Source organism: Lepidochelys kempii, chromosome 13 (genome assembly GCF_965140285.1).
Source record: "Lepidochelys kempii isolate rLepKem1 chromosome 13, rLepKem1.hap1, whole genome shotgun sequence".
NCBI lineage: Eukaryota > Metazoa > Chordata > Testudines > Cheloniidae > Lepidochelys > Lepidochelys kempii.
Window position 1 is genome coordinate 38,205,721 of NC_136392.1, and position 23,427 is coordinate 38,229,147.

Genomic DNA, 23,427 nt, shown 5'->3' on the forward strand with positions numbered 1-23,427 from the left:
GTGTATTTCACCATGGATTTGAGAGGAGTCTCACCTGTAATTGTTGCTGCCCTAAAGGGGAGTATTAGTCTCATTGTTATCCAGTTGGCCTGTTGTTTTTGGATCCCGTTGCTTGCCTGTATTTATTCTTCCTCTGCTGATGGGAGTTGCATCGCTAACCGGTTCACCTGTAGGTTTTCCATGCAGCACACTCATAGGATGACCATGTTCAGCTGCTTCACTGTTGCCACGAGGGAGGATTTTGTCTGGCTGTTCAACCACTTTGCCTGTTCTTTCACCCACCATGGCTGCAGGGAGTCTGAATCCTGTAGTTACCCCGGTTCACTTGTTGGACACCCCCTTACCCCCCCCCCGCCAAAACGAGAGGGGATTTCTTTGCTCAGTTTGCCTGTAGATTTTCACCAACCAGTATCTCACATGGAAGTCTGTCTTCCTGTTACCCATTTCACCCGTAGCTGTTACTTATTCTATGGAAGAGTTGACTTCCAAGTGTGAACCAGTGTTCCTGTGTCATCCCCCCACCCCACCCCACACACACTGCAGGGGTGAGCCTCAGTTGCATTGTCCTCCAGGCCACCTGTATTTCTTCACCCGCTATCTACAGCAGGGTTTTAGTCTTGGCATTAATGTGTTGGTCTGTGTCTTCCAATGGCACGGGGAGAATTGAATCACAGGGTGAGTGGTTCGGCTGTATCTTCGCCGAGCACTCCGAGGGTGGTTTTGTCTCAGAGGCAGTCTGCTCTGCCTGTGTTTTCACCTTGCGAGAAGCGGTTTCCATCCTGTTTCTTAATCAGTTCACCTGTGATTTTACTTTTCACCCGCTGCCGGGTGTATTTGTCTGGTTGTTCACTCAGCTGTCATTCTACCCCTCCCAGATCAGCCAATGCTCTTAGTGCTGGTGGTGTTTTGGGGTGGTTCTAGGTCTGAGCAATACCCCCCCATTCCTGTATTTAACACCTCTTTGACAGTTGTGTTGTTTTTGATGAGAGAAAATCTATATTCTATATCTTTGGAATAAAATAATGTTTGCCTGAGGCAGGGGGCCTCTTTGGGATGGGGGGGTGGGGACATGAACCTCAAAGTTGGGGGAAAGGAGGGGGTTGGGGGAAAGACCCATCCCATTACTAGGGGGAAGGGGGGATATGAAGATGGTGAGACCCACTTCTGCCCTCCTGCCAGGGGAAGGGGGGCAGGTGAGAAAGGAAAGCGGCGTGCTGTCAGCGGGGGTTCAGGGGCGATGCTTAGCCTCCCTTTTGCTGGTGCCAGGGTGGGGGGGGCAGCACTAGATGAAAGGAAAAAGCACCTGCTCCCCCTTGCCCCCTAATAACTCAAGGAGCAGGTTCCTGGCAAAACACTTTAATTAGAACAGATTTGTAACGGGGGTGAGGGAGACAAATGTGCCCCAGTCAGCAGGGGGGAGCCTCTTCTCCCCACACCAGGAGCTCTAGCCTGTGCGGAATCGGGCCCCACGTTTGAGGAGAATCGGCCCGTAGGGCTCAGTCTGGTGCAGCTGCAGGAACTGGAGCCCGCAGAGAACTGCAAGAGAGCGGGGAGGAGTCAGGGCTGATGCCAACACACCCACTGGGGTTCACCCTACCAGCAGGGGGCAGCAGGGCCCCTCACCCACCGGGGCTCATCCAGTCAGCAGGTCCCCACACCCACTGGAGCCCAACCCGCCGGCTAGGGGCAGCAGGGCTCCGCTCACCGAGGCAGAGGTAGAAGATGCGGCTGGCGATGCCACGTGAGGTCGTGGTGGGCACCAGGGACCGGAAATCCATCTCCCCGACCTGCTCCAACTCTGCTGCCACCAACCTGGAGGGGAGACAGAGCCAGCGTAGAACCCAGGAGTCCGGCTTCCCGGCTCTCCCCTGCCCCACACCGGGCCCTGGCCCACCTGCGGATGTACTCCAGCGTGATCAAGTCTCTGTCGGGGGGCAGCTCCAGGCTGACTTCGGGCAGCTCAGGGACGATGGGCAGGGCCTCCTCAGGCTCCGGCACCAGCCTAGGGCAGGGCAGAGGGTTAATGGAGATCCTTGGGGGCTATACCCCTGCCCTCCATGTTGGGTCTCACCTTCTCTCCTCAGGGGTCACCAGGCTGGGGCGTGGCACCTCCTCCTCGGTGGTCTCCAGGGAGATCTCTGCCGGGGGCCAGGAGCAGGGGGGTCAGTTTGACACTACCATCCACACTGCTCTTCCTGGTGTAGGGGAGAGACCACCCCAGAGCCCCTCCTTGTGACACAGTGCCCCTCCCCGTGCCCCGAGCTGAGCCCCCTGACCACATCCCTGTAGCTTGGCACCCCTGGCTGACCCAACCCCTCCCTGTGGCACAGTGTCTGGCTGAGCCCCCTTCCTATGGCATGGTGCCCCCGTCCGAGCTCCCTTTCCCCCTTCCCTGGAGCACGGTGCCCCCCCCCCCATGAGCAACTCACCTGAGGAGACCATCACGGGGATGCTGGGCTCTAGCGCTTCACGTGCAACCTACAAAAGAGGGGGACACTCACAGCCTGGGGAGGGGAGTGGGGTCCAGTGGTTAGAGCAGGGGGGCCTGGGTTCTCTCCCCGGCTCTGGGAGGGGAGTGGGGGCTAGGGAATAAAGCCGGGGAGGGGCGGGGAACCCGGACTCCTGGGTTCTCTCCCTGGCTGTGGGCGGCCAGTGGAGTCCAGGGGACACAGCGGGAACTGCCAGGGGGGCCCCAGGTACCTCAAGTTCGCTGACCGGCTCTTCTTTTCTCTCCTCCTCGGCCCAGAGCGCCGCGTAGTCCACGGGCCGCAGGATGGCACAGTGCTGCCACAGGGCATGCAGTGCGGGGGGCAGCCAGCCTGGGGGACACAGACAGGGTGAGGGGGCTAGGGACCCAGTGCAGGGACCGAGGGAGCGGGGGGGGCACTCACCATAGGTGGGGGCTCTTAGCAGCTCCGCAGGGGTCCTCCGCTGCCGGGCCGCCACCTCCACCACCACCTGGAGCAGAACAGATGGAGTCAGGGGGCTGGGAGCCAGGATGCCTGGGTTCTCTCCCGGCTTGGGAAGGGCAGGGGGAGTTAGTGGTTAGTGCTGGAGGGCTGGGACCTGCCGGGGGGCTGGCACTCACCAGGGGCCGGCACTGGGCCCGCACATCCAGGATCTGTTTCTTGAACTGGTCCCGCGGGATCTGGGTCACCTCGTCCAGGAAGCGGAGCTGGCGCCGGGGGGTGGGCAGGGGGGCCGGTTCGTATACGGCCAGCTCCAGCTGTGGGGCGCAGGGGGCATGGGTGAGCCACGGGCGCCCTGGCTGGGAGAGGCCACTGGCTGGCCCAGACCCCCTACTTACCTCTGGGCTGCGTGGGGGGCTCCGCTTCACCTTGGGGGTCACAGCTGGGGAAGGGGGAGGGGGTGGCAGCCCTGGCTCCCTCGGGGGGCTCAGCTCTGTGGGGCAGAGCCCAGAACAAGGGTTAGAGGCTGGAGCCCCGCCCCCACAGCTCTCTTCCCCCCTCATGCCCCACACTCACCGGGGAGTGGGGGCAGCTCCTCCTTTGGCAGCCGAGCCAGTTCCTCGGGCAGGATGGGGGTCTCCACCTCGGCTGGGGGCTCCTCACCCACCCTGTGGGGAGAGATGGTGAGACCCTGACCCTGGCCAGCCCCACCCCGGTGCCCCCTAGAGGGAAAAGGCCCCATGCCCCATGCCCCATTCCCAGCTCCCGGCCAGTCACACCCTAGAGGGGAAAGTCCCCGTGCCCCATTCCCTGCCCTCTGACCAGCACCACCCCAATACTCCCTAGAGGGGAATGGCCCCGTGCTCCTTTCCCTGCCCCCCAACTAGCCCCACCCTGCCCTGGGGCCAGTACACCCTAGAGAGGAAAGGCCATGTGCCCCATTCTCTGTCTCTAGCCAGCCCCACCCTGACATCCCCTAGCTGGGAAAGACCCCATGCCCCATTCCCTGCTCCCCAAGCCCACCCCACCCCTGCATCCCCACAGTGGGGAAAGGCCCTGTGCCTCATTCCCCAACCCCAGTCAGCCCCACCCTGGTCCCCACAAGAGGGAAAGGTCCCAAGCCCCCCAGCCAACCCCACCCTGCCCTGGGGCTGGCATGCCCTAATGGGGATGGCCCACACTTGCTCCCTTACCGGGTTGGGGGTGACAGTCTGGCTGTGATCTCAGCCTCCCGGGCTCTTATCTCTTCCAGCTCTGGAGGGGAGAAGGAGGCATGAGATGGGGCTGCGGCAACAGGATGAGCCCCTTGCCCCCACCCCAGCCCTCCAGGATCCCTGCGACCCCCCCCCACCTTCCATGGGGCGTCTCCGGGGGGGGGCACGGGGTGAGGCAGGGGGCAAAACAAAGTCCTCCTGCTCGGCCAGCAGGTCGATCTCACGTGCTGTGATCTCCGGGAGGTCGCGCTCGCCCTGGGCGGGGAGGGGGGAGAAAGGGGGGTGTCACATTGTGGATGTGCTCCCCCACTTCTCATATCCCCCATAATCCTACGCTGAGATTCCCATCCCCCCAGGCCCTGGTTCCCCTAGACTCCCCCTGATCCCAGACCCCCATAATCCCTAGATTCCCGCACACTTCCACCCAGATGCCAGCCCCCATGGTTCCCCCCACACCTCGATTTCCAGCAGAGTGATGGGCTCCACTTCCTTCATGGTAATAATTTCAGGGGACACGACCGTGATGGGGGGTGCTTCTGAGTGGAGTGAGAGAAGGGTTGAGCTGGCAGTTAACACCCACCCTGATTCCCAGCCACCCCCACAGAGCCCTGGGGAAATTTGAGGGGGGGCAATGACATCAGATCAGATATTGGGGGCATTAGAAAGGGAGGTTCAGAGGGCAAGGGAGAGTAGATGGGCTGGGCGAGCCTGGAGTTACTGGTTACACTGGGATGAACTGGCCTGGAACTGGGGCACCGGGTACAGTAAGATGCCTGTACTGGGGTTATACTGAGCCACTGGTTACATCAGAAGTGTGGGGGCCCTGGGCTTACTGGTTATACTGGCACAGTGGGTATACTGGTTACAGTGGGATGCCAGGTATTCTGGACTGCTGGCATTGCTAGCTTGCACTGATCATGACAGGACTCTGACATCAGCTAGACTGGGAAGCCAGGATGTCCTGGTTATACTGGGACACAGTGGTTACTGGTGATGGATTACTGGTTATACTGGGATGCTGTGGTTACTGGTTATACTGGGACATGGTGGTTACTGATTATACTGGGATGCTGTGGTTACTGGTTATGCTGGGACATGGTGGTAAGGGGTTATACTGGGATGCTGTGGTTACTGGTTATACTAGGAGATGGTGGTTACTGATTATACTGGGATGCTGTGGTTACTGGTTATGCTGGGACATGGTGGTAAGGGGTTATACTGGGATGCTGTGGTTACTGGTTATACTAGGAGATGGTGGTTACTGATTATACTGGGATGCTGTGGTTACTGGTTATGCTGGGACATGGTGGTAAGGGGTTATACTGGGATGCTGTGGTTACTGGTTATGCTGGGACATGGTGGTAAGGGGTTATACTGGGATGCTGTGGTTACTGGTTATACTAGGAGATGGTGGTTACTGATTATACTGGGATGCTGTGGTTACTGGTTATGCTGGGACATGGTGGTAAGGGGTTATACTGGGATGCTGTGGTTACTGGTTATACTAGGAGATGGTGGTTACTGATTATACTGGGATGCTGTGGTTACTGGTTATGCTGGGACATGGTGGTAAGGGGTTATACTGGGAGGCGGTGGTTACTGGTTATACTAGGAGATGGTGGTTACTGATTATACTGGGATGCTGTGGTTACTGGTTATGCTGGGACATGGTGGTAAGGGGTTATACTGGGATGCTGTGGTTACTGGTTATGCTGGGACATGGTGGTAAGGGGTTATACTGGGATGCTGTGGTTACTGGTTATACTAGGAGATGGTGGTAAGGGGTTATACTGGGAGGCGGTGGTTACTGGTCATACTGGGGATCTGTGGTTACTGTTTAGAGTGGGATGCTGGTTGCACTGGGACTCCATCCGTACCATCCCCCCTGCCCCACAACCCGCTGACTCACCTGGCCTCCTGCGCCGGGGGGATGGGGTGGGTCTCTCTGGGGGGGTGGGAGCCTCCAGAATATGTTGAATCTGGGGGAGAAGCAATGTCACAGGTTAGCCCCATCCCCCACTTGACCCTAGAGGGGAGGCCTGCAGATAGTCTTTAGGGGACCTGTAGGATGTCAGTGGGGCTTGGCAGCGGGGGCATGATGATACCTGTGGAATGTCAGTGGGGCTGGTCAGTGAGGGCATGGGGATACCTGTGGGATGGGGATCTGGGCAGCGGGAGGACGGGGGGCACCTGTGGGATGTCAGTGGGGCTGGGCAGCAGGAGGACAGGGGGGACCTGTGGGATGTCAAGGGGGCTGGGCAGTGGGAGGACGGGGGGGGACCTGTGGGATGTCAGTGGGGCTGGGCAGCGGGAGGACGGGGGGGTACCTGTGGGATGTCAGTGGGGCTGGGCAGCGGTGGCTCCATCACCCCGAAGAAGGGGTCGGGTGCATCCTCTAGGGCCTCCATCAACAACAGGTTGTCAGGGAGCAGCAGCCCCGGCCTGGGGGTAGATGTGGGTCAGAGCCCAGAGAGAGATAGTGACCCCCCAAAGACACCCACTCCCCTCACAGCTCCCCTGACCCCCACACAGCCCTCCTGCCTCCCCCCAAAGCCTCCCCCACCCCAAACTGGTCCCCAAAATCTTACCAGGACCTTCTTCTACCCCCCAACCTGCTACTGAGCCCCCTTCCCTCTACTCCCCCCACTATTAATCCCCTCCTCGGTACTGACCCCTGACCACTGCTAGGCTTCCCTCATGGCCTCTCCCTTGCCATTTGGCCTCCCACCCCCAGGGGAGGGGTTACAGGCATATCCTAAGTGCTAAGGGGGTTCAGGAGTGCCCCAGGGGTTATGGGGTGGCCCCAGCGCCTCCCCATGACTCACTGTTCGAGGTCTCCCATGTCAATGCGGATCTGCTGCTGGGCCCGGCTCAGGCGCTCCAAAGTATGTTGGATCTCCTCTGGGGAGCAGGCAGTGGGTGGGGGTGAGATGGGGGGCTGGATTTTCTCGGGGGGGCAGGCAGAGGTGGGGGTGAGATTGGGCGGGCTGCTTCTCCTCTGGGAGGCAGGCAGGGGGTGGGGTAAGATGGGAGGCCTGGATCTCCTCGGGGGGGCAGGAAAGGGGGTGGGAGGTTGGAGGGCCTGGAGTTCCTCTAGGCGGTGGGGGTGAGATCCGGTGGTGAAGGGGATACCCAGCAGGAGGAGAAATCTAGACCACCCCCAGGGCTTGTCTCCACAATGTTTTTAACTGGTTCCTAAACCCAACCCAGGCTGAGTTGGAAGTGAATTGTGTCTACACCCCCTTCAGCTAAACCACTTCAGCATCACACCCCGAACTCCACTGGCTTCCTGAATCTGCGTCAGTCACCTCGCCATTGATGGCTCTTAATCCAAATTAAGAGCATCCACACACCTATTTAGCTAAACCGGTTTCACACCAATTTCAGGTTGAGGCTAGAGTTGGATGGGAAATCAGTTTTGGAACTTTTTAGCAAATTGAAATATTTTTTGGAGCAGGGGTGGAAATGGGTGGGTCCGAGGGGTTGTTCCCCAAAGTCTGGTGCTTAGTGAGAGGTGTCTCGCCAAGCGGGTGAGAAGTCGGAGCAAGGGGCCCTGAAATTGGAGTGGGACTCCTCTGGGGGGCATGTCCCCCCCAGTTGAGAGCTGTTGCCTTGGCAACATCATACGAGCTGTCTCTCCATTCCCCCAACGTGCCCTCCCAACCCTCCTGCTGGGTTGAACTGGGGAATGGAGGCTGTGGGGCCAGCTGGGATGATGTGGGGGCACTCACCAATGAGGTAGTGGCACTGTCGGCTGTAGACCCGCACTACCCCATACTGCAGCTGGGCGGAGAGATAGAGGGAGAAGCGGGGCCGGGGGGCGGCAGGGGTGGGCGGTGGGGCCTGCACCAGAATATAGGTCAGAATTTCTTCGCTGTGCCAACCCATGCCAATGGGGGGAACAAGAGAGAGAGAGTCAGTGTTTCTATCCCTCTTCCTCTTCATCCCTCCATCTACCCATCCATTGTCTTCATCCCTCCTTCCATTCTCTAGCTACCCTCATCTTCATCCCTCCATCTGCCTCATCCATCTACCGTCTTCATCCCTCCTTCCATTCCTCCACCATCCTCTTCACCCCTCCATCTACCCCATCCATCTACCATCTTAATTCCTCCTTCCATTCCTCCACCATCCTCTTCACCCCTCCATCTACCCCATCCATCTACCGTCTTCATCCCTCCTTCCATTCCTCCACCATCCTCTTCACCCCTCCATCTACCCCATCCATCTACCATCTTAATTCCTCCTTCTCTTCCTCCACCATTTTCTTCATCCCTCCATCTACCCCATCCATCTTCCTCTTCATCCTTCCTTCCATTCCTCCATCCACCCTCTTCTTCATCTCTCCATCCATCCCCACCCATTCATCTCTCCCTCCCTCCATTTTCCATCCATCCCTCTCTTTCTCCCACCCATCCTCTAGATCCTACCCTCACCCACCTCTCCTGCCCTCCATTCCCCCTCCGTCCGTTCATCCTTCCCCCCACATCCATTTCTCCTCCCTCCCTGCCTCCCTCCCACCACAACACCCACCATGTTTGGGGTACATTCACTTTCAAATATTCCCTCTTCACCAGCTTGGTGCCGCCCGTGGCTGCCAGCCTAGGGTGAGGGAGAAGGGGGTTAAAACGGATGTGGTGGGGTCCCCCTGCCCCAGATTGCCCCCTATCCACCCACCTGGATCCCCAGAATAGAGACCCCCCCTTGGCCAGATCACAGCACAAGGACATTACCAGATGGTGGCAAAGCGGCCTGTATGGCGCTGCAGGACATTGGGATAGTAGAACATGGTGGTGCTGGGATGGGGGAGTTAGGGGGACCCCAAAACAGCCTCCTCAAAGAACCCACAACCCTGTAGGAGGCTTCTCCACTATTGAAATGGGACGTTCACAAATCCTACGGAGTCAATAGGACCCTGAAAAACCCTATAGCTTCAGCTGAACCCCCAAATATCTTATAGAGTCAGTGGGACCCCAAAATATTGCAAATTGTGTGGTGCCTTAATAAATCCTATTGACTGCTTTTTGAGGGTGGAAAACACAGATTTTTGTTCCACTGTTGAAACAAGACAAAATTCAGAGGCAGAGGAATTAAATAAAATCAACTCGTTAGCAGCTAACGAATGAATAGCTAAATATTTTGCCTGAAGCATCAAGATTTTAAAAACTATCGGGTGACACAAATAGATAACTTTTTATATAAAAAATAATTAACAAGTGAGGTTAATTAGGTCGGTTGATAAGAGGAACAAACATTAAATATTAAGGGAGGGGCTTTGGTTATTGAGATGGGTAAATGGGTGCTGGGGAGAAACCTGCCCAGGGGAAGGGAATTGGGCGTCTAACTCGGAAGCAATTAATTAGGATATTAAAAATGAATGATGGGTGTTAATTAGAGAGATGAGGCTATGGGGTTAAAATGAGGCTGGTGAAGGGAAATCAGATGTGGATTTCCTTGTCTAATAAAGAGCAAACTCTAATTAATCATGATATGAAATAGTAATGCTGGTGCTTAATTAATTAAAAAGGAGGAGGAAGTGGTGTTAAAAATCATGTGGGCAACTGGAAGCAGATTTGAATCCTTCTCTTAATGAGGAGCCAGCTAATTAACTGTGATGTTAAAAAAACGATTAATGACAGAGAACAAAGAATTTACCAATGCTATTAATAAGAGTAAAACCACATGAAAGGTATACTATTCATGCATTAATTAAGGAGATGTGTAATTATTGGTGCTATTAATACATTAATGCTGTACGATTAAGAACAATAGAAAGTAACACCGATATGAATAAATTAATTGGAAATTTGGACAATGAACAGTGCTGCTAATCAGTTTATGATGTAGAGCAACTAACAATTTTTAATACGTTAATTAGGGCAATGAACGGTTAAAGTTGCCTTTAATAAAGACGGGGAACAGAAAAATTTACAGTGATCTTAGTAAATGAATGAAAAAGACTAGCTATTAACAGCAATATTATTAGTAATCAGTGAAGATAATTGTTCTTTATAAACGTTAACTTAACAGCAATACTAATTAACTAGGGAATGAACAATTAGAGGTGGAGAGAGAAGTGAGATACTGTTGAGAGAAGCAAATATTTCTTGAACTTGTACAGGTAGAGGTGCTGTTAATTAGCTAATTAGGAGTGAACAGTTTAAGCTATTAACAAATTAGTTCAATGGACAATTAGAGGTGATATTCATGAATTAATTAGTCAAAAACACAATTGGAGGCACTGTCAATCAACCAATTAGTCCAATAGTCAATTAGAGGCCCTATTAATGAACAAATTAGTCTAATGAACAATCAGAGGTGTTGTTAATTAGATGATTAGTCCAATTGACAATCAGAGGGGCCGCTAATGAATTAATTAATCCAATGGATAATTGGGTGGGTTATTCATGAACTAATTAGTCCAATAGAAACTAGAGGCCATGGTAATTAGATAATTAGGATAGACAATTAAGGCTGATATTAATTAATGAAGGCAATTATAGGTGCTATTAATAAACTTGGCGTTGTCAGGGGCAACGGTTGCTAGCCTAAGCCCTCCCACCCACGCCCTCCAGAGTGAGGCATGGTCTGGCCGCAGCCCTCTGCCTTTATAACCACCCTATGGTGCTGCCACCAATGGAAGATGGGCCTGCTCTCGTGCTCCAGCCAATCACCGGATTCCAGTGCCACGTGGGGATCTTCCCTCTGGCCCTGGAGACTGCAACTCTCCGGCGGCTCCTCGTGAGCTGGGGGCTCCAGCCAATCAGCGGGATCTTTCCAACCCGGAGACTGCCAGGCCCAACTGATCTCTCGCTTTCGCTCCCAACCAATCAGAGTCCACCTAATAGGAGCCCGAACCACGTGGAATGCTAGCGTTTACCTCTGCAGAAGACTCCCCCACAACCTGCCCCAGTGACTGATGACCTCACAAGGCGCACAGCCAATGATAGCCGTTCCCGCTCACCCACCGCGACCAATCGGAGGGACGAGCTGGTTTTCCCGCCAAATTTTCATGGAGGTAAATTCTCTCACTAGAAGAAAGAAGAAAAGAACAGGAGGACTTGTGGCACCTCAGAGACTCACCAATTTGTTTGAGCGAGTCAATCCCGGCTGCCAACGCCCCCCCCGTGTCCATCCCCGGTGCCAACCGCCCCCCCCGTGTCCATCCCGGCTGCCAACCGCCCCCCCCGTGTCCATCCCCGGTGCCAACCGCCCCCCCGTGTCCATCCCGGCTGCCAACGACCCCCCCGTGTCCATCCCGGCTGCCAACGCCCCCCCCGTGTCCATCCCCGGTGCCAACCGCCCCGCCGTGTCCATCCCCGCTGCCAACCGCCCCCCGTGCCAATCCCGGCTGCCAACGCCCCCCCCCGTGTCCATCCCCGGTGCCAGCCGCCCCCCCCGTGTCAATCCCGGCTGCCAACGCCCACCCCGTGTCCATCCCCGGTGCCAACCGCCCCCCCCCCGTGTCCATCCCCGGTGCCAACCGCCCCCCCGGGTCCATCCCCGGTCCCAACCGCGCCCCCGTGTCCATCCCCGATCCCAACCGCCCCCCCCGTGTCCATCCCGGCTGCCAACGCCCCCCCCCGTGTCCATCCCCGGTGCCAACCGCCCCCCCCCGTGTCCATCCCGGATGCCAACCGCCCCCCCCGTGTCCATCCCCGGTGCCAACCGCCCCCCCCGTGTCCATCCCTGGTGCCAACGCCCCCCCCGTGTCCATCCCCGGTGCCAACCGCCCCCCCGTGTCCATCCCCGGTGCCAACGCCCCCCGTGTCCATCCCCGGTGCCAACCGCCCCCCCCGAGTCAATCCCCGCTGCCAACCGCCCCCCCCCGTGTCAATCCCGGCTGCCAACGGCCCCCCCGTGTCCATCCCCGGTGCCAACCGCCCCCCCGTGTCCATCCCGGCTGCCAACCGCCCCCCCCGTGTCCATCCCCGGTGCCAACCGCCCCCCCGTGTCCATCCCGGCTGCCAACGCCCCCCCCGTGTCCATCCCCGGTGCCAACCGCCCCGCCGTGTCCATCCCCGCTGCCAACCGCCCCCCGTGCCAATCCCGGCTGCCAACGCCCCCCCCCGTGTCCATCCCCGGTGCCAGCCGCCCCCCCCGTGTCAATCCCGGCTGCCAACGCCCACCCCGTGTCCATCCCCGGTGCCAACCGCCCCCCCCGTGTCCATCCCCGGTGCCAACCGCCCCCCCGGGTCCATCCCCGGTCCCAACCGCGCCCCCGTGTCCATCCCCGATCCCAACCGCCCCCCCGTGTCCATCCCGGCTGCCAACGCCCCCCCCGTGTCCATCCCCGGTGCCAACCGCCCCCCCCGTGTCCATCCCGGATGCCAACCGCCCCCCCCGTGTCCATCCCCGGTGCCAACCGCCCCCCCCGTGTCCATCCCTGGTGCCAACGCCCCCCCCGTGTCCATCCCCGGTGCCAACCGCCCCCCCGTGTCCATCCCCGGTGCCAACGCCCCCCGTGTCCATCCCTGGTGCCAACCGCCCCCCCGAGTCAATCCCCGCTGCCAACCGCCCCCCCCCGTGTCAATCCCGGCTGCCAACGGCCCCCCCGTGTCCATCCCCGGTCCCAACCGCCCCCCCGTGTCCATCCCCGGTGCCAGCCGCCCCCCCCGTGTCCATCCCCGGTGCCAGCCGCCCCCCCGTGTCAATCCCGGCTGCCAACGACCCCCCCGTGTCCATCCCCGGTGCCAGCCGCCCCCCCCGTGTCAATCCCGGCTGCCAACGCCCCCCCCGTGTCCATCCCCGGTGCCAACCGCCCCCCCGTGTCCATCCCCGGTGCCAACCGCCCCCCCGTGTCCATCCCGGCTGCCAACGCCCCCCCCGTGTCCATCCCCGGTGCCAACCCCCCCCCGTGTCCATCCCGGCTGCCAACCGCCCCCCCCGTGTCCATCCCCGGTGCCAACCGCCCCCCCCCGTGTCAATCCCCGCTGCCAACCGCCCCCCGTGCCAATCCCGGCTGCCAACGCCCCCCCGTGTCCATCCCCGATGCCAACCGCCACCCCGTGTCCATCCCGGCTGCCAACCGCCCCCCCGTGTCCATCCCCGGTGCCAACCGCCCCCCCCCGTGTCCATCCCCGGTGCCAACCGCCCCCCCCGTGTCAATCCCCGCTGCCAACCGCCCCCCGTGCCAATCCCGGCTGCCAACGCCCCCCCGTGTCCATCCCCGGTGCCAACCGCCCCCCCGTGTCCATCCCCGGTGCCAACCGCCCCCCCGTGTCCATCCCCGGTGCCAGCCGCCCCCCCCCGTGTCAATCCCGGCTGCCAACGCCCCCCCCGTGTCCATCCCCGGTGCCAGCCGCCCCCCCCGTGTCAATCCCGGCTGCCAACGCCCCCCCCGTGTCCATCCCCGGTGCCAACCGCCCCCCCCGTGTCCATCCCCGGTCCCAACCGCCCCCCCGTGTCCATCCCGGCTGCCAACGCCCCCCCCCGTGTCCATCCCGGCTGCCAACCGCCCCCCCGTGTCCATCCCCGGTGCCAACCGCCCCCCCCCGTGTCCATCCCCGGTGCCAACCGCCCCCCCCGTGTCCATCCCCGCTGCCAACCGCCCCCCCCGTGTCAATCCCGGCTGCCAACGCCCCCCCGTGTCCATCCCGGCTGCCAACCGCCCCCCTGTGTCCATCCCCGGTGCCAACGCCCCCCCCCGTGTCCATCCCCGGTGCCAACCGCCCCCCCCGTGTCAATCCCCGCTGCCAACCGCCCCCCGTGCCAATCCCGGCTGCCAACGCCCCCCCGTGTCCATCCCCGGTGCCAACCGCCCCCCCGAGTCAATCCCGGCTGCCAACCGCCCCCCCCGTGTCAATCCCGGCTGCCAACGGCCCCCCCGTGTCCATCCCCGGTCCCAACCGCCCCCCCGTGTCCATCCCCGGTGCCAACCGCCCCCCCGTGTCCATCCCCGGTGCCAGCCGCCCCCCCCGTGTCAATCCCGGCTGCCAACGCCCCCCCCGTGTCCATCCCCGGTGCCAGCCGCCCCCCCCGTGTCAATCCCGGCTGCCAACGCCCCCCCCCCGTGTCCATCCCCGGTGCCAACCGCCCCCCCCGTGTCCATCCCCGGTGCCAACCGCCCCCCCGTGTCCATCCCCGGTCCCAACCGCCCCCCCGTGTCCATCCCGGCTGCCAACGCCCCCCCCCGTGTCCATCCCGGCTGCCAACCGCCCCCCCCGTGTCCATCCCCGGTGCCAACCGCCCCCCCCCGTGTCCATCCCCGGTGCCAACCGCCCCCCCCGTGTCAATCCCCGCTGCCAACCGCCCCCCGTGCCAATCCCGGCTGCCAACGCCCCCCCGTGTCCATCCCCGGTGCCAACCGCCCCCCCGAGTCAGTCCCCGCTGCCAACCGCCCCCCCCGTGTCAATCCCGGCTGCCAACGGCCCCCCCGTGTCCATCCCCGGTCCCAACCGCCCCCCCGTGTCCATCCCCGGTGCCAACCGCCCCCCCCGTGTCCATCCCCGGTGCCAGCCGCCCCCCCGTGTCAATCCCGGCTGCCAACGCCCCCCCCGTGTCCATCCCCGGTGCCAGCCGCCCCCCCCGTGTCAATCCCAGCTGCCAACGCCCCCCCCGTGTCCATCCCCGGTGCCAACCGCCCCCCCCGTGTCCATCCCCGGTACCAACCGCCCCCCCGTGTCAATCCCCGGTGCCAACCGCCCCCCCGTGTCCATCCCGGCTGCCAACCGCCCCCCCGTGTCCATCCCCGGTGCCAACCGCCCCCCCCGTGTCCATCCCGGATGCCAACCGCCCCCCCCGTGTCCATCCCCGGTGCCAACCGCCCCCCCCGTGTCCATCACCGCTGCCAACGGCCCCCCCGTGTCCATTCCCGGTCCCAACCGCCCCCCCCGTGTCCATCCCCGCTGCCAACGGCCACCCTGTGTCCATCCCCGGTGCCAACCGCCCACCCCGTGTCCATCCCCGCTGCCAACCGCCCCCCCGTGTCCATCCCCGGTGCCAACCGCCCCCCCGAGTCAATCCCCGGTCCCAACCGCCCCCCCCGTGTCAATCCCGGCTGCCAACTGCCCCCCGTGTCTATCCCCGCTGCCAACCGCCCCCCCCCGTGTCCATCCCCGCTGCCAACGGCCCCCACCGTGCCAATCCCGGCTGCCAACGGCCCCCCCGTGTCCATCCCCGGTGCCAACCGCCCCCCCCCGTGTCAATCCCCGGTGCCAACCGCCCCCCCCCGTGTCAATCCCCGGTGCCAACCGCCCCCGCCGTGTCAATCCCCGGTGCGAAACGCCCCCCCCGTGTCCATCCCCAGTGCCAGCAGCCCCCCCCCCGTGTCCATCCCCAGTGCCAGCCGCCCCCCCCGTGTCCATCCCCGGTGCCAACGCCCCCCCGTGTCCATCCCCGGTGCCAACCGCCCCCCTGTGTCCATCCCCGGTGCCAACCGCCCCCCCCGTGTCCATCCCCGCTGCCAACGGCCCCCCTGTGTCCATCCCCGGTGCCAACCGCCCACCCCGTGTCCATCCCCGCTGCCAACCGCCCCCCCGTGGCCATCCCCGGTGCCAACCGCCCCCCGAGTCAATCCCCGGTCCCAACCGCCCCCCCCGTGTCAATCCCGGCTGCCAACCGCCCCCCCGAGTCAATCCCCAGTGCCAACCGCCCCCCCGTGTCCATCCCCAGTGCCAGCCGTCCCCCCCGTGTCCATCCACGGTGCCAACCGCCTCCCCCGTGTCCATCCCCGGTCCCAAACGCCCCCCCCGTGTCAATCCCTGCTGCCAGCCGCCCCCCCCATGTCAATCCCGGCTGCCAACGGCCCCCCCATGTCAATCCCGGCTGCCAGCCGCCCCCCCCGTGTCAATCCCTGCTGCCAGCCGCCCCCCCCGTGTCCATCCCCGCTGCCAATGGCCCCCCCGTGCCAATCCCGGCTGCCAATGGCCCCCCGTGTCCATCCCTGCTGCCAACCGCCCCCCCCGTGTCCATCCCCGCTGCCAACGGCCCCCCGGTGCCAATCCCGGCTGCCAACTGCCCCCCGTGTCCATCCCCGCTGCCAACCGCCCCCCCGTGTCCATCCCCGCTGCCAACGGCCCCCACCGTGCCAATCCCGGCTGCCAACGGCCCCCCCGTGTCCATCCCCGGTGCCAACCGCCCCCCCCGTGTCAATCCCCGGTGCCAACCGCCCCCCCCCGTGTCCATCCCCAGTGCCAGCCGCCCCCCCCGTGTCCATCCCCAGTGCCAGCCGTCCCCCCCGTGTCCATCCCCGGTCCCAACCGCCCCCCCGTGCCAATCCCCGGTGCCAGCCGCCCCCCCGTGTCCATCCCCGGTGCCAGCCGCCCCCCCCCGTGTCAATCCCGACTGCCAACGGCCCCCCCGTGTCCATCCCCGCTGCCAACGGCCCCCCCCGTGCCAATCCCCGGTCCCAACCGCCCCCCCGAGTCAATCCCCGCTGCCAACGGCCCCCCCCGTGCCAATCCCCGGTCTCAACCGCCCCCCCGAGTCAATCCCCGCTGCCAACGCCCCCCCGTGTCAATCCCCGGTGCCAACCGCCCCCCCGTGTCAATCCCCGCTGCCAACCGCCCCCCCGTGCCAATACCCGGTGCCAGCCGCCCCCCCGTGTCAATTCCCAGTGCCAACCGCCCCCCCCGTGTCCATCCCCAATGCCAGCCGCCCCCCCCGTGTCAATCCCCGGTGCCAACCGCCCCCCCCCGTGTCCATCCCCAGTCCCAACCGCCCCCCCCGTGTCAATCCCCGGTGCCAACCGCCCCCCCCCGTGTCCATCCCCAGTCCCAACCGCCCCCCCCGTGTCCATCGCCGCTGCCAACCGCCCCCCGTGTCCATCCCCGGTGCCAACCGCCCCCCCCGTGTCAATCCCCGCTGCCAACCGCCCCCCCCGTGTCCATCCCCAGTGCCAGCCGTCCCCCCCGTGTCCATCCCCGCTGCCAACCGCCCCCCCGTGTCCATCCCCGGTGCCAACCGCCCCCCCGAGTCAATCCCCAGTGCCAGCCGCCCCCCCGTCTCCATCCCCGCTGCCAACCGCCCCTCCCGTGTCAATCCCCGCTGCCAACCGCCCCCCCGAGCCAATCCCGGCTGCCAACCGCCCCCCCGAGTCAATCCCCGGTGCCAGCCGCCCCCCCCGTGTCCATCCCCGGTGCCAGCCGCCCCCCCCGTGTCCATCCCCGGTGCCAGCCGCCCCCCCCGTGTCAATCCCGGCTGCCAACGGCCCCCCGTGTCCATCCCCGCTGCCAACGGCCCCCCCGTGCCAATCCCCGCTGCCAACGCCCCCCCCGTGTCCATCCCCGGTGCCAACGCCCCCCCGTGTCCTTCCCCGGTGCCAACCGCCCCCCCCGTGTCCATCCCCGGTGCCAACCGCCCCCCCCGTGTCCATCCCCGGTGCCAACGACCCCCGTGTCCATCCCCGGTGCCAACGCCCCCCGTGTCCATCCCCGGTGCCAACAGCCCCCCTGTGTCCATCCCCGGTGCCAACCGCCCCCCCCGTGTCCATCCCCGGTGCCAACCACCCCCCCCGTGTCAATCCCCGCTGCCAACCGCCGCCCCGTGCCAATCCCGGCTGCGAACGCCCCCCGTGTCCATCCCCGGTCCCAACCGCCCCCCCCGTTTCAATCCCGGCTGCCAACCGCCCCCCCGAGTCAATCCCCAGTGCCAACCGCCCCCCCCGTGTCCATCCCCAGTGCCAGCCGTCCCCCCCGTGTCCATCCCCGGTGCCAACCGCCCCCCCCGTGTCCATCCCCGGTCCCAACCGCCCCCCCCGTGTCAATTCCTGCTGCCAGCCGCCCCCCCAGTGTCAATCCCGGCTGCCAGCCGCCCCCCCCATGTCAATCCCGGCTGCCAGCCGCCCCCCCATTTCAATCCCTGCTGCCAGCCGCCCCCCCCCCTGTCCATCCCCGCTTCCAACGGCCCCCCCGTGTCCATCCCGGCTGCCAACGGCCCCCCGTGTCCATCCCCGCTGCCAACCGCCCCCCCTGTGTCCATCCCCGCTGCCAACGGCCCCCCCGTGCCAATCCCGGCTGCCAACTGCCCCCCGTGTCTATCCCCGCTGCCAACCGCCCCCCCCCGTGTCCATCCCCGCTGCCAACGGCCCCCACCGTGCCAATCCCGGCTGCCAACGGCCCCCCCCGTGTCCATCCCCGGTGCCAACCGCCCCCCCCCCGTGTCAATCCCCGGTGCCAACCGCCCCCCCCGTGTCAATCCCCCGGTGCGAACCGCCCCCCCCGTGTCCATCCCCAGTGCCAGCCGCCCCCCCCGTGTCCATCCCCAGTGCCAGCCGTCCCCCCCGTGTCCATCCCCGGTCCCAACCGCCCCCCCGTGCCAATCCCCGGTGCCAGCCGCCCCCCCGTGTCAATCCCGGCTGCCAACGGCCCCCCCGTGTCCATCCCCGGTGCCAGCCGCCACCCCCGTGTCAATCCCGGCTGCCAACGGCCCCCCGGTTTCCATCCCCGCTGCCAACGGCCCCCCCCGTGCCAATCCCCGGTCCCAACCGCCCCCCCGAGTCAATCCCCGCTGCCAACGCCCCCCCCGTGTCAATCCCCGTGCCAACCGCCCCCCGTGCCAATCCCGGCTGCCAACGCCCCCCGTGTCCATCCCCGGTCCCAACCGCCCCCCCCCGTGCCAATCCCCGGTCCCAACCGCCCCCCCCGTGTCAATCCCGGCTGCCAACCGCCCCCCGAGTCAATCCCCGGTGCCAACCGCCCCCCCCCGTGTACATCCCCTGTGACAGCCGTCCCCCCCGTGTCCATCCCCGGTGCCAACTGCCCCCCCGTGTCCATCCCCGGTCCCAACCGCCTCCCCCCCCCGTGTCCATCCCGGTCCCAACCGCCTCCCCCCCCCGTGTCAATCCCCGCTGCCAGCCGCCCCCCTTCCCGTGTCCATCCCCGCTGCCAACGGCCCCCCCGTGCCAATCCCGGCTGCCAACGGCCCCCCGTGTCCATCCCCGCTGCCAACCGCCCCCCCGTGTCCATCCCCCGCTGCCAACGGCCCCCCCCGTGCCAATCCCGGCTGCCAACGGCCCCCCCGTGTCCATCCCCGCTGCCAAGCGCCACCCCCCGTGTCCATCCCCGCTGCCAGCGGCCCCCCCCGTGCCAATCCCGGCTGCCAACGGCCCCCCCGTGTCCATCCCCGTGCCAACCGCCCACCCCGTGTCAATCCCCACTGCCAACCGCCCACCCCGTGTCAATCCCCGGTGCCAACCGCCCCCCCGTATCAATCCCCAGTGCCAGCCGCCCCCCCCCTTGTCCATCCCCAGTGCCAGCTGTCCCCCCCGTGTCCATCCCCGGTCCCAACCGCCCCCCCGTGCCAATCCCCGGTGCCAGCCGCCCCCCCCCGTGTCAATCCCGGCTGCCTCGGCCCCCCCGTGTCCATCCCCGTTGCCAGCCGCCCCCCCCGTGTCCATCCCCGCTGCCAACGGCCCCCCCCGTGCCAATCCCCGGTCCCAACCGTCCCCCCGAGTCAATCCCCGCTGCCAACGGCCCCCCCGTGCCAATCCCCGGTCCCAACCGCCCCCCCGAGTCAATCCCCACTGCCAACGCCCCCCCCCGTGTCAATCCCCGGTGCCAACCGCCCCCCCCCGTGTCAATCCCCGGTCCCAACCGCCCCCCCGTGCCAATCCCGGCTGCCAACGCCCCCCCGTGTCTATCCCCGGTCCCAACCGCCCCCCCGTGCCAATCCCGACTGCCAACGCCCCCCCGTGTCAATCCCGGTCCCAACCGCCCCCCCGTGCCAATCCCCGGTGCCAACCGCCCCCCCCGTGTCAATCCCCGTTGCCAGCCGCCCCCACCGTGTCAATCCCGGCTGCCAACAGCCCCCCCGTGTCCATCCCCGCTGCCAACGGCCCCCCCGTGTCCGTCCCCGGTGCCAACCGCCCCCCCCGTGTCAATCCCCGGTGCCAACCGCCCCCCCCCGTGTCAATCCCGGTCCCAACCGCCCCCCTGTGCCAATCCCGGCTGCCAACGCCCCCCCGTGTCCATCCCGGTGCCAACCGCCCCCCGTGTCAATCCCCGCTGCCAACCGCCCCCTCGTGTCCATCCCCGGTCCCAACCGCCCCCCCGTGCCAATCCCGGCTGCCAACTCCCCCCCGTGTCCATCCCTGGTGCCAACCGCCCCCCCCGTGTCCATCCCGGTGACAACCGCCCCCCCGTGTCAATCCCCGCTGCCAACACCCCCACCCCATGTCAATCCCCGGTCCCAACCGCCCCCCCGTGTCAATCCCCGGTCCCAACCGCCCCCCCGAGTCAATCCCCGGTGCCAGCCGCCCCCCCCATGTCAATCCCGGCTTCCAACGCCCCCCCCGTGTCAATCCCCGGTCCGAACCGCCCCCCCGTGCCAATCCCCGGTGCCAGCCGCCCCCCCCGTGTCAATCCCCGGTGCCAGCCGCCCCCCCCCGTGTCCATCCCCGCTGCCAACGGCCCCCCGTGTCCATCCCCGCTGCCAACGGCCCCCCCGTGTCCATCCCCGGTCCCAGCCGTCCCCCCCGTGTCCATCCCCGGTCCCAACCGCCCCCCGTGCCAATCCCCGGTGCCAGCCGCCCCCCCGTGTCAATCCCGGCTGCCTCGGCCCCCCCGTGTCCATCCCCGTTGCCAGCCGCCCCCCCCCGTGTCCATCCCCGCTGCCAACGGCCCCCCCCGTGCCAATCCCCGGTCCCAACCGTCCCCCCGAGTCAATCCCCGCTGCCAACGGCCCCCCCGTGCCAATCCCCGGTCCCAACCGCCCCCCCGAGTCAATCCCCACTGCCAACGCCCCCCCCGTGTCAATCCCCGGTGCCAACGGCCCCCCCCCGTGTCAATCCCCGGTCCCAACCGCCCCCCCGTGCCAATCCCGGCTGCCAACGCCCCCCCGTGTCAATCCCCGGTCCCAACCGCCCCCCCGTGCCAATCCCGACTGCCAACGCCCCCCCGTGTCAATCCCCGGTCCCAACCGCCCCCCCCGTGCCAATCCCCGGTGCCAACCGCCCCCCCCGTGTCAATCCCCGTTGCCAGCCGCCCCCACCGTGTCAATCCCGGCTGCCAACAGCCCCCCCGTGTCCATCCCCGCTGCCAACGTCCCCCCCGTGTCCGTCCCCGATGCCAACCGCCCCCCCGTGTCAATCCCCGGTGCCAACCGCCCCCCCCGTGTCAATCCCCGGTCCCAACCGCCCCCCCCGTGCCAATCCCGGCTGCCAACGCCCCCCCGTGTCCATCCCCGGTGCCAACCGCCCCCCCGTGTCAATCCCCGCTGCCAACCGCCCCCCCCGTGTCCATCCCCGGTCCCAACCGCCCCCCCCGTGCCAATCCCGGCTGCCAACTCCCCCCCGTGTCCATCCCTGGTGCCAACCGCCCCCCCCGTGTCCATCCCCGGTGACAACCGCCCCCCCCCCGTGTCAATCCCCGCTGCCAACACCCCCACCCCATGTCAATCCCCGGTCCCAACCGCCCCCCCGTGTCAATCCCCGGTCCCAACCGCCCCCCCGAGTCAATCCCCGGTGCCAGCCGCCCCCCCCCATGTCAATCCCGGCTTCCAACGCCCCCCCGTGTCAATCCCCGGTCCGAACCGCCCCCCCGTGCCAATCCCCGGTGCCAGCCGCCCCCCCCGTGTCAATCCCCGGTGCCAGCCGCCCCCCCCGTGTCCATCCCCGCTGCCAACGGCCCCCCCGTGTCCATCCCCGGTCCCAGCCGTCCCCCCCGTGTCCATCCCCGGTCCCAGCCGTCCCCCCCGTGTCAATCCCCGCTGCCAACCGCCCCCCCGTGTCAATCCCCGGTCCCAACCGCCCCCCCCCGTGTCAATCCCGGCTGCCAACCGCCCCCCCCGAGTCAATCCCCGGTGCCAACCGCCCCCCCGTGTCCATCCCCAGTGCCAGCCGTCCCCCCCGTGTCCATCCCCGGTCCCAACCGCCCCCCCCCGTGTCAATCCCCGGTGCCAGCCTCCCCCCCCGTGTCCATCCCGGCTGCCAACCGCCCCCCCCGTGTCCCTCCCCGCTGCCAACGGCCCCCCCGTGCCAATCCCGGCTGACAACCGCCCACCCCGTGTCCATCCCCGCTGCCAACCGCCCCCCCTGTGTCCATCCCCGCTGCCAATGGCCCCCCCCGTGCCAATCCCCGCTGCCAACCGCCCCCTCCGTGCCAATCCCGGCTGCCAACGGCCCCCCTGTGTCCATCCCGGCTGCCAGCGGCCCCCCCGTGTCCATCCCCGGTGCCAACCGCCCCCCCCGTGTCAATCCCCGGTGCCAACCGCCCCCCCGTATCAATCCCCGGTCCCAACCGCCCCACCGTGCCCATCCCCGGTGCCAGCCGCCCCCCCCCGTGTCAATCCCGGCTGCCAACGGCCCCCCCGTGCCAATCCCCGGTGCCAGCCGCCCCCCGCGTGTCAATCCCGCTGCCAACGGCCCCCCCGTGTCCATCCCCGGTGCCAACCGCCCCCCCCGTGTCCATCCCCGCTGCCAACCGCCCCCCCTGTGTCCATCCCCGCTGCCAATGGCCCCCCCCGTGCCAATCCCCGCTGCCAACCGCCCCCCCCGTGTCAATCCCCGGTCCCAACCGCCCCCCCGTGCCAATCCCGGCTGCCAACGCACCCCCGTGTCAATCCCGGCTGCCAGCCGCACCCCCCATGTCAATCCCTGCTGCCAGCCGCCCCCCCCGTGTCCATCCCCGCTGCCAACGGCCCCCCGTGTCCATCCCCGTTGCAACCGCCCCCCCCGTGTCCATCCCCGCTGCCAACGGCCCCCCCGTGCCAATCCCAGCTGCCAACTGCCCCCCGTGTCCATCCCCGCTGCCAACCGCCCCCCAGTGTCCATCCCCGCTGCCAACGGCCCCCACCGTGCCAATCCCGGCTGCCAACGGCCCCCCCGTGTCCATCCCCGGTGCCAACCGCCCCCCCCGTGTCAATCCCCGGTGCCAACCGCCCCCCCCGTGTCAATCCCCGGTGCGAACCACCCCCCCCGTGTCTATCCCCAGTGCCAGCCGCCCCCCCCCGTGTCCATCCCCAGTGCCAGCCGTCCCCCCCGTGTCCATCCCCGGTCCCAACTGCCCCCCCGTGCCAATCCCCGGTGCCAGCCGCCCCCCCGTGTCAATCCCGGCTGCCAACGGCCCCCCCGTGTCCATCCCCGGTGCCAGCCGCCACCCCCCGTGTCAATCCCGGCTGCCAACGGCCCCCCCGTGTCCATCCCCGCTGCCAACGGCCCCCCCCGTGCCAATCCCCGGTCCCAACCGCCCCCCGAGTCAATCCCCGCTGCCAACGGCCCCCCCCGTGCCAATCCCCGGTCCCAACCGCCCCCCCGAGTCAATCCCCGGTGCCAACGCCCCCCCCGTGTCAATCCCCGGTGCCAACCGCCCCCCCGTGTCAATCCCCGCTGCCAACCGCCCACCCGTGCCAATCCGGCTGCCAACGAC

The 23,427-nt window shown here is 65.6% G+C and overlaps 1 protein-coding gene across 1 annotated transcript; it reads right to left on the bottom strand.

The window, feature by feature from the left end:
• Window positions 1-1,444: 1,444 nt before the first annotated feature.
• REC8 (REC8 meiotic recombination protein) lies at window positions 1,445-8,912 on the bottom strand. The gene is made up of 19 exons (XM_073308814.2): window positions 8,857-8,912; window positions 8,657-8,725; window positions 7,855-7,997; window positions 6,949-7,024; window positions 6,451-6,565; window positions 6,033-6,102; window positions 4,580-4,659; window positions 4,261-4,378; window positions 4,103-4,163; window positions 3,486-3,577; window positions 3,308-3,402; window positions 3,089-3,226; window positions 2,892-2,958; window positions 2,701-2,819; window positions 2,430-2,478; window positions 2,072-2,138; window positions 1,895-2,002; window positions 1,706-1,812; window positions 1,445-1,536 (listed from the first exon to the last, which is right to left on the bottom strand). The coding sequence occupies exons 1-19, from the start codon at window positions 8,910-8,912 to the stop codon at window positions 1,445-1,447; spliced, it is 1,722 nt and encodes a 573-aa protein (XP_073164915.1).
• Window positions 8,913-23,427: the final 14,515 nt, after the last annotated feature.